The sequence below is a fragment of the Parasteatoda tepidariorum genome, chromosome 11 (assembly GCF_982258835.1).
Source record: "Parasteatoda tepidariorum strain Cologne lab strain chromosome 11, Ptep-v5.0, whole genome shotgun sequence".
Taxonomy (NCBI): Eukaryota; Metazoa; Arthropoda; class Arachnida; order Araneae; family Theridiidae; genus Parasteatoda; species Parasteatoda tepidariorum.
The window spans coordinates 61,338,789-61,350,934 of NC_141765.1; the positions used below are offsets into that span (position 1 = coordinate 61,338,789).

Here is a 12,146-nt window from a genome sequence, read left to right on the forward strand (position 1 = left end):
TCCTTAATTTACAGGTTTTTACTTGCAGCGCCATCCTTCGAAAGATTTTAGAACTAAAGACAGGAACTCTGGCATAAAAAAAATTATACCCCCCTCACATGGATTTACTTAATTGTTTCTTTTAACCTTAACCATTTTCTTGTTATAAAGTTAGAAAAACCGTCAATCTAAATTAGAATCCTGTATCTTATTCCACACACATGCACTTTTTTTATTAAAAAAGTGCTCAGAATAATTTATTCAAATGTTTATGAATATAGCGAAGCATGGGTGGAAAGACTTATGCTATTGTATCGATACGATGTCTTGTATCGATACCATAACTGTTACCTTGGTTTCTGAAAAGAAATGAATTTTACTGTTCACAATTTCAAATATTTAAAAAAATTAAACATTTCCTCAGGAAACGATTTCATGCTCTAAAATGTTTCAGTTTAATTGATTTTTCTTTATAACATTTAATTAACATCCAAAATTAATATATGTATATATATTATTAATCTTTATTATCTGTTAATTTGAAAGTAGAATAATACTGAATAAAGACAAAACATTTTGGAAACAGTTTCAATTTACATGCTTTCTGTAAGCATAACAAGACAGCTATAACTAACAAATTGGAATTCTTATTGACGAAGAAAGAACACATTTACACAAGAATAGAACAGTTGGAACATATAAATAATGAAATATGTAGGATGATTTACATGAAAGATAAAGTTCACTACAGACTTTTACATGGTTCAACAAAACAAAATGAGTGGCTTTATTTTGCCCCTTGCTCTTTTTTTTCGATTTTATGTGATTATTCGAACTACCTACTTTTAGAGATATCACTTATCAACGTAAAGTCAACAGCCAAAGACTTATTGATTCATTTTATTTAGCTTTAAAGTATTAAATTCATATTTAGGACATCCAGCGATAAAATATCAGAATTAAAAAAGCATTATTTCTTAAACAATTGTAGGCAAAATGAAGAAATAAGCCGTTTATTGATTGGGAAAGTGTTAGGTTTTTTATACACAATGTTCGAAATTAGTTTGCCAGCTGATAATGGTGTCTAGAACTGTAAACATAAACAAAAATTTACACTATATGCTGTAAAAATCTTTAAAGATAGACTCTGTAATGCTACAATAGCGCACAAGACTCAATTTATTTCCATTTTTATAGCTCCTAACAGCCAACAACGCAATTAGTTGAGAACTTTTATTGATATTTTCAGTTTTACCCCGCATACAGCGTCACCTGTAAGCTATTTTTGTAACTAAATTTGAAAGTTTTGTAAAAAAATAAAGTCTTATAGCTTTAAAAATCAATACACCACTTATTTTATCACTTAATTTTAGACGTTTCGGATGTATTTAATTTTGAAATCGGATACTCCTTTGCAGGCCACACTACATAAGTTAAGTTTATTTTGCTTAGTTTTAATACAAGTGGATACTCAACATGGAAAATTCAAACTTTAAAAGTTACAGAACACGAAAAAAAAACATACTTTTTCGCTTTAGAACTTGAGCTTGAAAAATGAAAATGGATAATAGAATCAAGTCAAAGCACCGAACAGATTCAAAGTATAGAATACCAGAAAATATTAAAAGCTCAGATATTTTAATGATAGTTTTATGTAAGTATTTTTTAGTGTTAGAAATAAACTGGTAGATTTTTTTTATAAATTTAACAACTTAGAAATATTGATTTTTAAAGTAACTAACAATTTAAAAACAGGTTCTTGAAAATTGAATTTTTGGAAACTTCTTATTATTTTAATTTACAAATTTTAAGTTTCAACATTAAGAAGTAACAGAAGTCCCACATTAGCACTCGAATGAGGAGAAAACATTATAAAATTAGGACGAGGCATTAAAAGGATCTATAAAAACAAGGTGGAAAATAAAATATAGCAAATTAGTTAATTTATGGGTTGAAGCTGAAAGGTGATTCCTAACAAAAGTCGAACACCATTCAGATTTAGTCAAATAACCGTTTTTTAATGATTTAAATTCCACATTTGTTTCAATTGGCCTCTACGTTGATTTATGTAAGTTCATTTACCGATTTTATTTTTGTTTCCTTACTTAAATTGAGTAAAGAAGTGTCTCTCGTAGTTGCGACATCTTTTTTTTAAAATTACATTTAAGGTAGTGATTCAGAAACAGTCTTTTTAAATTTTGTTTAAATTAAATCAATTGCATCAAAACTTGAAAAAGTGATGCATGTTTAAATTTTACTTATATCTGAACTCAGCTAAACAAAATAAAAACTAATACTATAACATTATCTTTAAGAAAAAAAAATCGTTTTTATTGACAAGTGTAATTTTATTAGTGTTTTAACTATGAAATTGAATCTTGAATAGTGAAATTTCTTTATGTATTGTTTTTAAGTTTAATTTTTTTTGAGGTTCACTTCATCACCACACACTGTTTAAATTTGTTTCTCATTTCCAGTACTTAATAAATATCATATTTAAAATAAATAACATAGCGAATAATTACGTAACAAAAAACATAGCGAATAATAGCAAAAATTATTTTCGTACGTGTTTCAGTAAAACAGGATGTTTCTATAAATTATAGGATGCCCCATGTCAAATAAATGTTTGATTATAAATTTGTTTATCGATTATAGCTTACAGTCAATATGTCAAATGATTAACAGGAGAAATAAAATAGACAACGGTTTACAGACAAAATGAAGTAGACAAGGACTTAAAATAGCGTAAGTGAAATTGTTAATCATCTTATTCAATGTTGGCTAAATCAAATATTGCATATTAGCCTTCACTGGTAAAACAAGAATCTTGTTTTTGGAATGACCTAAAATTATTATATATTTGAACTTTGACGACTGATCCGACATTTTTTTTGATTTTTTTTCTTCTGATTTTTGATTAGCAGTTAAAACATTTTTCTTTCAAGTTATTGACCCGAAAGCAAAGATATTCTGTATAGCTAGTTGACAAATGCTTTGCAATTGTAGGCAAAAGTGCATTTATGTTCGTGTATTGATGTTTGTTGATGTTGTTGATTTATTTATGTTATGTCTGTTTTGATAAAATATGCTCAAATCATTTCTTTGATCTTTCACAAGCTGCGCACCAAGAACTTCATTTTCAGTGAAACGTTCGTAAATTTTTCATGGGAATATAATATTTTTTAAAATTTCTAATATCCTAATTCAGTTAAAGTTAAAATTCGTATGAAGTATAAGAATTGCCTATACTAATATAATGAGAAAAACAACAATGTAATAAATAATAATAAATGATTGAATGAAAATTTGTCAAGGATCAACATTAGTTTTTGTAATATTTTATTTTAGTATTAGTTATACAATAAGATCAAAAAAGTTAACTTTAAAAAAATTCCCCCCATAAGTATATATTCAATTGAAAAATATATATTTTTCACCATAACTAATATTCGCAAACTAAATAAAATGATGAAAAATATTAAACTCTTCCTTGACTCGTACATAAAAAAATGTGTATACATAACAAAAGATATACATTTATTCAATAAAAAATAATGAACAATATATACAGGGTGTTCCATAATGACCACCTTTAATATTTTAGATATCTTGCCCAGAATGCACGTCAGAGGTCACAAATTAATATATAAGCAAGAAAAAATAGCCAAAACTTCTTCGAAAACTAATGAATCACTACTGAGGAGATCAGGACTTATGAAAATCAAATAATGTTTGGTTGCCGGACAAAATAAAGAGGAGTTAAAAAGTAGTTATTAAAAACACCTCAGAGTCTCATACGGCAATCAAACATGTTTTGATGTTTTTCACCCCTCTTTCTTCTACAAATGATTCAACATGTTTCGAACTTGCTTAAATATTAATTTGCTACCCATAGTGTTGCAATTTTTTTTAAAATTTCATTCTTAGCAGGAATCTGAAAAATGTATGATAAGGGTGGCAGTTACGGTACGCGATGCATTTACTACTCCAAACTAAGAAACATATTAAATTCAAACAGATTTAATAGAAAAATAACAGATAATGGACAACAGGCGTTTTAAATACTAATTGTTCGAATTATTAAGCATATTTTTTTCATCTATATTTAGTATTAGTTTTTTCGATTCTTTAAGATGCAAGTCGGAGAAATTACCGGAAGCGAATAAAATACATTTTTAAGAAAATATTATATCATTTCGGCTAACTACTTGGAAATTGGTTTCAAAAGTCAAAACTATTGTTGACATAATCTAGTTCACTGTCATGTACTCCTAAAATGTACTATTGTATCACAGACATATGAACAACCGCACCCACGATCCATAGCTCAAAGAGCAAGGGAATGAGCCACCATTGTGAAGTATTTCACGTAGCAATATAAGCAAAGAAAAGTTATTAACAAATCTAAGGCACACTTCAATTCTTCAGTGTTTCAGATAGTTTATACGGCAGAGATGCCTCTGAAGTGTATCAGATGGTGAAATTTTCAAAAATATACTGGGGGCAGCTCAATTACCAGAACATATCTGAATCTTCATCTAGGGCATCGACTGGATCCTTATCTTTTAGACACTCGCTGCCCCCTGCAATTTGTCACAACACAGTATTGAAGACTGTCATCGATTTCTTGATGTGTTCATCCTGTCAAATAAACAAACAAAAAAGTGATGTCTTAGAAATATCTATCCCGACAATGAAATACAATCTTCTTGGCAATTTTTATATTCCGTTATTGTTCAATTTGTTTAAAAACAAAACGCTTCAAATTAATTTTTTTAATCAATAACGTAGGGTGATTTTGTTAGAAAACTAGGATTACCAATAGAGTAATACAGAGACGACTTAATGAAATAAGCATAGATAAATAAATTAGAAAGAATGACTGTTCTTACAACATTATAAACAAGTACTGTCATTTGTGAAGAGACACGGCATGCAAATGAAGAAGATTAATCGAGTTGCTACAACTGCGTCTAGGCAACAAAAGAGAGAAGGCCTCTGCACAGATCAATTTAATTGTCCGATTTAATGAAGTGCAGTGGGGGTTAAAAATGATGTTACTACTTTCGGGCTACTGCGCAATGGGAGGAAAATACAAAAGATATCCCAATGACTTCAGTAAAGGCTCGGATTTCTCGTTTATGGTAACTCGTGCGCATGCCTTCTTTCTTCTTGAAAGCTGGTTGTGGTTTCTTATTTTTTTCGATTACGGAACCCTAAATGATCGAGATTCTTTGGCGGAACCTCAAATCAGTCGCGAGCACAAGGTATAAGAAGTTACGGTCCCATGCATCCAGCCAAAATTGACATCCGATCAACGACAATAATTTCAAACACACAATAATTTCAAATTAAACACAATAATTTAAACACAATAATAAATTAAGCACAAGAAAACAAATTTCACACAATAATTTAAAAATACACAATATTTTCAAATTAAAAATAAATTGCATTTTTTTTTTTACTCTGAAATGTAATTTTTAAGATTGGATTCTAAAGTAATGCGCAAAAAGGTGAAAGGTGATACTCAAAATATTATGGAATTATGAGCAATAAAATATGATTTTCAAACAAATTTAAATATCCTTTAAATTTAATAAAAAAGACTAAAATATTTTGCTTGAATTATTTTTTTTTACCATGGAATAATTTCCGCTTATATTTAAGTATAAAATTGACTTAAAATATAGATTTATATAGAGATTTACATTTGATAAGTATTTATTTTATTTTTAATGAAACTTCTTCAAAAGTTAAAATTTTTTTTCTTTCTCTCCTTTGATTATGTTTCTTTTTCAAGGGTATATAATCGAGGATTTTGTTCCATGGGGCTCCTTCCATTTAACTCTGGTCCTATTCAATTATTATCAGCTATGAATACATACTAACCCAGTAAAGGTTGATAATTTTTTTAATTTTAAACTTGTATGAGGTTTGAAATTTTAAATTTGAAAGAAGGTTTTTGATTGGTTGATGAATTAAAAAAATAAGATTGTATGTCCAGGTATTTGATTTTCAGGTATTCATTGGCTTCTAGTCTAGTTCTAATTTTGTTTGTGTATGCATAAGCTGAAAAGGAATAAAATAATCGCGGTTTTAGAAAGAATAAAAAAAATGCATTTTTACCTGAGTACAAGAATTCATAAATTCCTCCATTGTAACGACGCCATCATTGTTCAGATCCAGTTTCTAAAAGAAAAATAGCATTAATATATATTGCTGCGGAGATAAATTTAATTACATTAAAACAATTTTAAACAAAAATTTACATTGCGAATAAATTTTAAATAAAAACGGGAACTTCAAAATAAAATTTTTAATTTCCTTTTTTTTAAAATTTAACTAATGCATTGTTATTTTCATTATTTTAAAAATAATTTATCTAAATTTTTAAAATTTAAGATCATTTAGAGCGAATTATATAGGCAATTCCACAAAATTGCTAAAAAGTATGTTATGCACATATGAAAAATACAAAAATAATCCCTATCATCTCAACTAAATATCTTCAAAATTTATCTAGTGTGGCAGAATAGGAAGGCCTTATGGTCTTCGACCAATTTGTATTGCTTATAATAGTGCGTGACTCGAGACCTTGTGTCACATGGCTTGGTGCTTTGCCGGTATTTCGCTATCAAAGTAGTGGTTTTTCAGTTGTTTATGAATGGGCCTTTAGGACTCTGGGTACTTGAGATTAATTTCTCTTCTCCAACTTTTAAAGAATTTTAAATAAGCATATTAAGAGTAGTTATTATAAAATACAGAAAAATAATTATGAAATACCTGAAAAACTCGTTCCACATGGTCTCTAGTTGTGAATTCTTCCATTGGTGGATCAATGGATTTTCCCATCATATCATAAATTGAAGCAATAATTCTACTCATCTCATCTTTAGTGATGTAACCATCACCATTAATATCGTACAGACTGAAAACCCAACGCAGTTTTTCTTGCAAAGATCCACGAGCCAGTACCGATAACCCGATCACAAAATCCTACAAAAAAATTACAATCTGAAATTTATGATAATTATGGAAATGTAATAAATTTAATAAAATAATGCAATATATCATTTTATTAAAAGAAAACACGTTTGAAAAAATTTATGTATTTATTTCACTCAGTTTGGAAGCACGTGCATGTAAAAAGTTTGTCTTATAAGTTACTAAACTAACTTATAAGTCTAAGTAGTTAATAAATTAACTTAAATTTAAAATTTATGATAATTATGGAATTGTAATAAATTTAATAAACGCAATAGATCATCTTATCAAAAGAAAACACGCTTAAAAAAATTTATACATTCATTTTACTCAGTACATGTACATGTAAAAAGTTTGTCTTATAAGTTACTAAATTAATTTATAAGTCTAAGTAGTTACTAAATTAACTTAAATCTAAAATTTATGATATTTATGGAAAGGTAATAAATTTAATAAAATAACGCAATAGATCATTTTATTAAAAGAAAACACGTTTGAAAAATTTATATATTTATTTCACCCAGTTTGAAACATGTAAAAAGTATGTCTTATAAGCTTAAGTCGAAACTTATGTAAGTAAGAAAGATAAGTATATCGTATTGCATTTTGTGCGGATTGATAAAATAAGCCCAACGATTAGACTACAGGTTTGAGTGGCCCTTTTCTATTGTTATCCATGAAGATTAATGTTTTTTTAACCTTCCAGAATTTCTGAAATTAGAATAACTTTCTAAGATTTTCTTGAAATTATTCAAAATATCTTAGAAAAGATTATCTTCGGCATGAATAAAGTTCTCTCTAATTTCTAAAAGCAGCATTATACACTCTCAAACAGAATGTGTTGCGACTACTAGAGTGCCTAATACTAGAGCGACTACTAGAGTGCTACTAATGCAATTTATACTGATTTGGGCAAAATTGGTGAATTTCCTTCAATACAAATAGTTAGATTAAAAGAGCTACTATACAAAAGAAAATTACTAAATTTCAGTTAGGTGAATTTTTCTTATTATTTAAAAAATTAATTACATACTTTATCGGGGTATATTCTATTACTTATTAGGAGTTGGGGTATTGTAAAATTAATATTGAGATGCATTTTCTTTTTCAATGTATTTTCATAAGAACACTAGAGTCACTTTAAAGCCAATATTAATTTGCAGTGTAAGTGACAATATTTTTTCTTAGGTAATATCAAGGATTTCGATGACATTTATGCAACTAAAAATTTACCATCATGGGTAGACTTTAATTTGCAATCAAGATTCTTTTTTACTCCTAATTGTTTCTTAAATAAAAAGTTAATCTTAAATAGGCGAATTTTGTTTTTCATTCAGCTTGAATAATTTTTATTTATTGCTTAAATACATCGAACTAGTTCTTAAAATTAAATTTTAATAAAATTTATCATAAAAAAATTATGACCGAGGTTTTAGTTTTTTGGCATTGCATTTTTTTTTTCACAGTTTAATTGATTCTGATAGAAATCGAATTAAATATAAAAGTATTACCTATAAAAATTCTCCTCACCGTCTTCTTTAAATATAAATCAAAGTTTATTTTATTTTTTAGTATTGAAATAATTGATATCTTTCAAACGAAGGAAAAAATAACAATAATTTTTATATAGTCTTACGATACTTTGTAATTAAATAAAATGGCATTTCGTCCGTAATATATGTAGTAAAATAGTTTTTTTTTTTAAAGCAGGTTTATTTGAATGGAAAATATAACTCTTTATGCTGTTTAACAAAATAGGTTCAAAAGTGGAGGTGCGGGGGATCGAACCCCGGGCCTTTCACATGCAAAGCGAACGCTCTACCACTGAGCTACACCCCCGATAACTGAATGGTAGATTTAAACAATCAATTTCACGTTTTTTGGTTACATTTTTTAAAATGCCTCAATATAAAACTGAAATATGAATATATTATTAGACAATTATTGGTACCCTGGAATTTAATACATTGAAAAATTTACTTTTCAACTTACGTCAAAAAATATTTTTATTCCTTAGAACCAATTATTACATTTCGTTAGATATTTAGATTAGATATCTAGAGTAATTATTAAAACTCAGTTCAAAGATAGTAGATTTTAAATAATAATTTTTTTTCAAGTGAGGTTTTTCTGATTTTTGATCAATTTTATTTATAATGAACTTCTTATGTTTTGAAAACATTTAAAAGCGTGACTTGTGGCACCATCTCTCAGTTGATTTGAACACTAATTCACAGGTGCCCTATTTCTTACTTAAATAGAGGAAAACTAAAGGATATAGGAGACCGTTCTATGATTAATTTTCATAATTTAAAATAAAAAACTGAATTAAAATTTACTAATTACTGAAAGAAATTCTAATCATTTTCATTACTGAATTTTCATTACTAATCATTACTGAAAGAAATTTAGAATCAATTTTAAAAAATACAGCTTCATTGAATTAATTATTAATTAGAATTTATATTGTATGTACATAACATAAAATTAAATTTAAGAAGAAGAAGGATTTTATAAAAATACAAAACTTAAAAAAAAGTTTACACTTGGAAATAGAATAATTAAAAAGTTTTTTATTAAAATATATACACTTTTTGACGAAATTTTGTTTAATTTGAAACATTGTGTTACCAATTTGATTTTTAGTTAGGATTTACCGTGCATTTAAAAATTAAACGAGATTTATTATGTAATAATATCTTTTAAATATATATCAGTTTATATAATCATTTTATTTTCAGAGAATTAGATCATATGGTTTTCTTTTTAATGTGCGCATTTTCAATTACTTATTAAGATAACTGTTAAAAGATAACAGAAATAATTGTTAAAAGATAAAATGTATTTATACGATAGGGGAATAACAAATATCAATATAAATTAAGAAGTCTTTATGATTAAGAAAAAACAATTTTTTTTTTCACAGAATATGAAGTTTAGAAATAAATAAAAATTTGAAAGCAAATTAATTTTTAAAAATTCTTTACGTAAGTTAATTTTTTCTTCTTCTTTCTATTTGCCAACATTTCGTGCGTTCTGTTATTTCCAAAATATTTAAATTAATACAGAACAACCTTGAGTGTCTAATCAAAGCCACCAGATGAAATTTTTCAATGGATCCAACCCTGAGAAATATACATTAAAATATTTCAAAAATTGTGTACAAATAGTAATTATTTGTAATTAAAAAATAACGTTTTTGTGTGTTCATATTGGACATCTTCTTAAATAATTTAAATAATTTGTTTAGTGGTATTGAATCTAAAGTTTTTGGCACAAAATTTAATACATATGTTCTTTAAAAAAATGAGCTTTCATGTGTCAACAAATAGTTAATACTAAAAATTACTAAGAAAAAATTAGTTTAATCAATCCAATATATTAAATGAAACCTAGTATGTTAAATTATAGCCTAACCTAATATATTAAATTATACCCTAACATAATATATTAAATTAAATTAAAATACTGCTTCTTACTTGCGTGCCAAATTTCTCGAATTTTTTCGAGATTTTTTTGTAAATTAAAGAGTAAGTTATTGAAAGTAAGTTAAAGATTGAGTTTATAAATTTATCATCTTTGAACTGCCAATAAATATGTTGCTAGATTTTTAAATGGGTACTTAAGAGGTTGAATTGATAAATTCTTCTATTAGTTCACAATAAAGAAACACGTAATACTTGTTTATTGTTATGGTTAACTCAAATACTAACCTAATTATTTACTAAAGGAATTTTATTGGTTGATTTTAAAAGCCAGTCTATTCAAACCAACTCTGTAAAACATTTCTGTAAAAATACAGAGAGAGAAACAAAAATCTCCGTTTCCAGTTAACTGGCTATGACGAATTACTTCGTTATATACGAACTACTACTGTAATCGGCGTGACGACATTTTCCGTCATGGAAATTACTTGAGGTGTGATGATATTACTTATAACCATGAGGAAAAAAGTTCTCATTGTGAAGCAAGTTGAAGTAAAAAAAGTAATTTCTTCCTCAAAAGTAAATTAACGAGATTATCAATAATATATTAAAGAAAATTTCCTGATTTTGCCTACGCATTTATTTAAAGGGACTTTCTTTCAAATATTTCTATGAATCGTAATTTATTTCTTAAATAAGTAACTCTCCAGTTCATGAGGAGAGTAAAGTCTTCGCCTAACATGCCTTCGCTTAAGGCTCGTACCCCCATATTAAAATCTGGTAGCACGATCAAAATGCACCTTTTCTGTTTTAGTGGTTTGGATTCCGATCGAAAATAATATTCTCGATGATTTCAGATCCGATAAGTTATTTACTTCGGTAACTTAACTTTGTTCCTCTAAAATGACTGAATGTTATTGGCATATTTTTCTGCATTTTCTCTGAAACTTTCAATTTTGTAATTCTTTATAATTTTACATGATACTCCTTAGCGATGATTTCTTGGAATTTATATATATATATATATATATATATATATATATATATATATATATATATATATATATATATATATATATATATATATATATATATATATATATTGTAAATGAAAAATAAGCGAAAAAGTGGACAAGTATGATAGCGAAGGCAGCATTAATATTCAGGGTAATAAAGGACTGCGATATGAGTGCACCACTCACAATTTAATAAACACATGAGAGAATTAATGGAATATAAAGTTGATCAAATAAGGTTGCGTCTACAGCAGAACATCCTAAAGTAGTTCAATAGATTGCACCATAACTTCACTCAAATCAGGCGAAGTGCTCACTGTTCCAATTTTCATTCTAAAATTGCGGTAAAATAACCTGCAACTGCAAAGTTTACGGTAAAGAACATTTTCTACCTACACTGTTTTGAAACCGTTTGCCCCTAGTATGGTTGAAAAAACAACGCAAGCAAAACTAAACTGTTTTTTAACATTTTATTACTAGCACACGATCTTAAAAACCATAAAAAAATTTTAAACTTCACATTGGACATAGTTTAGCTTTATGGTGCTGTCATCTATGTGTGAATGGGAGCATGGTGTTCTAATAGCTCAGAGTCACAAATATGGAGAATCGAGACACTTGAAAGTTTTTCATGTGTTGAAGGGAATGGAGGAATTTTGTGGTGTCATGGCTGGGACTCGAACCTTCGTTCTGCTGGTCATGAGATTAACAGATTAGCCCTCTTGACTATAATATG

General features: G+C 27.4%; 1 protein-coding gene and 1 non-coding gene across 9 annotated transcripts in view; both read right to left on the bottom strand.

Annotated features, from left to right (window-relative positions):
• Positions 1-3,304: 3,304 nt before the first annotated feature.
• The window catches only part of LOC107446668 (A-type potassium channel modulatory protein KCNIP1), a 197,124-nt gene continuing 188,282 nt past the window's right edge, over positions 3,305-12,146 (bottom strand). For all 8 annotated transcript variants that reach the window (XM_071187435.2, XM_071187433.2, XM_071187431.2 and 5 more), the window contains 3 exons: positions 6,769-6,981; positions 6,112-6,174; positions 3,305-4,623 (listed from right to left, as the gene is read on the bottom strand). In XM_071187435.2, coding sequence (XP_071043536.1) covers positions 4,576-4,623; positions 6,112-6,174; positions 6,769-6,981 — 324 coding nt within the window. In that variant the 3' untranslated portion in view covers positions 3,305-4,575. The remainder of the gene's footprint in view (positions 4,624-6,111; positions 6,175-6,768; positions 6,982-12,146) is intronic.
• TRNAA-UGC (transfer RNA alanine (anticodon UGC)) lies at positions 8,737-8,808 on the bottom strand. The gene has a single exon. It is a non-coding gene; the product is annotated as a tRNA-Ala (tRNA).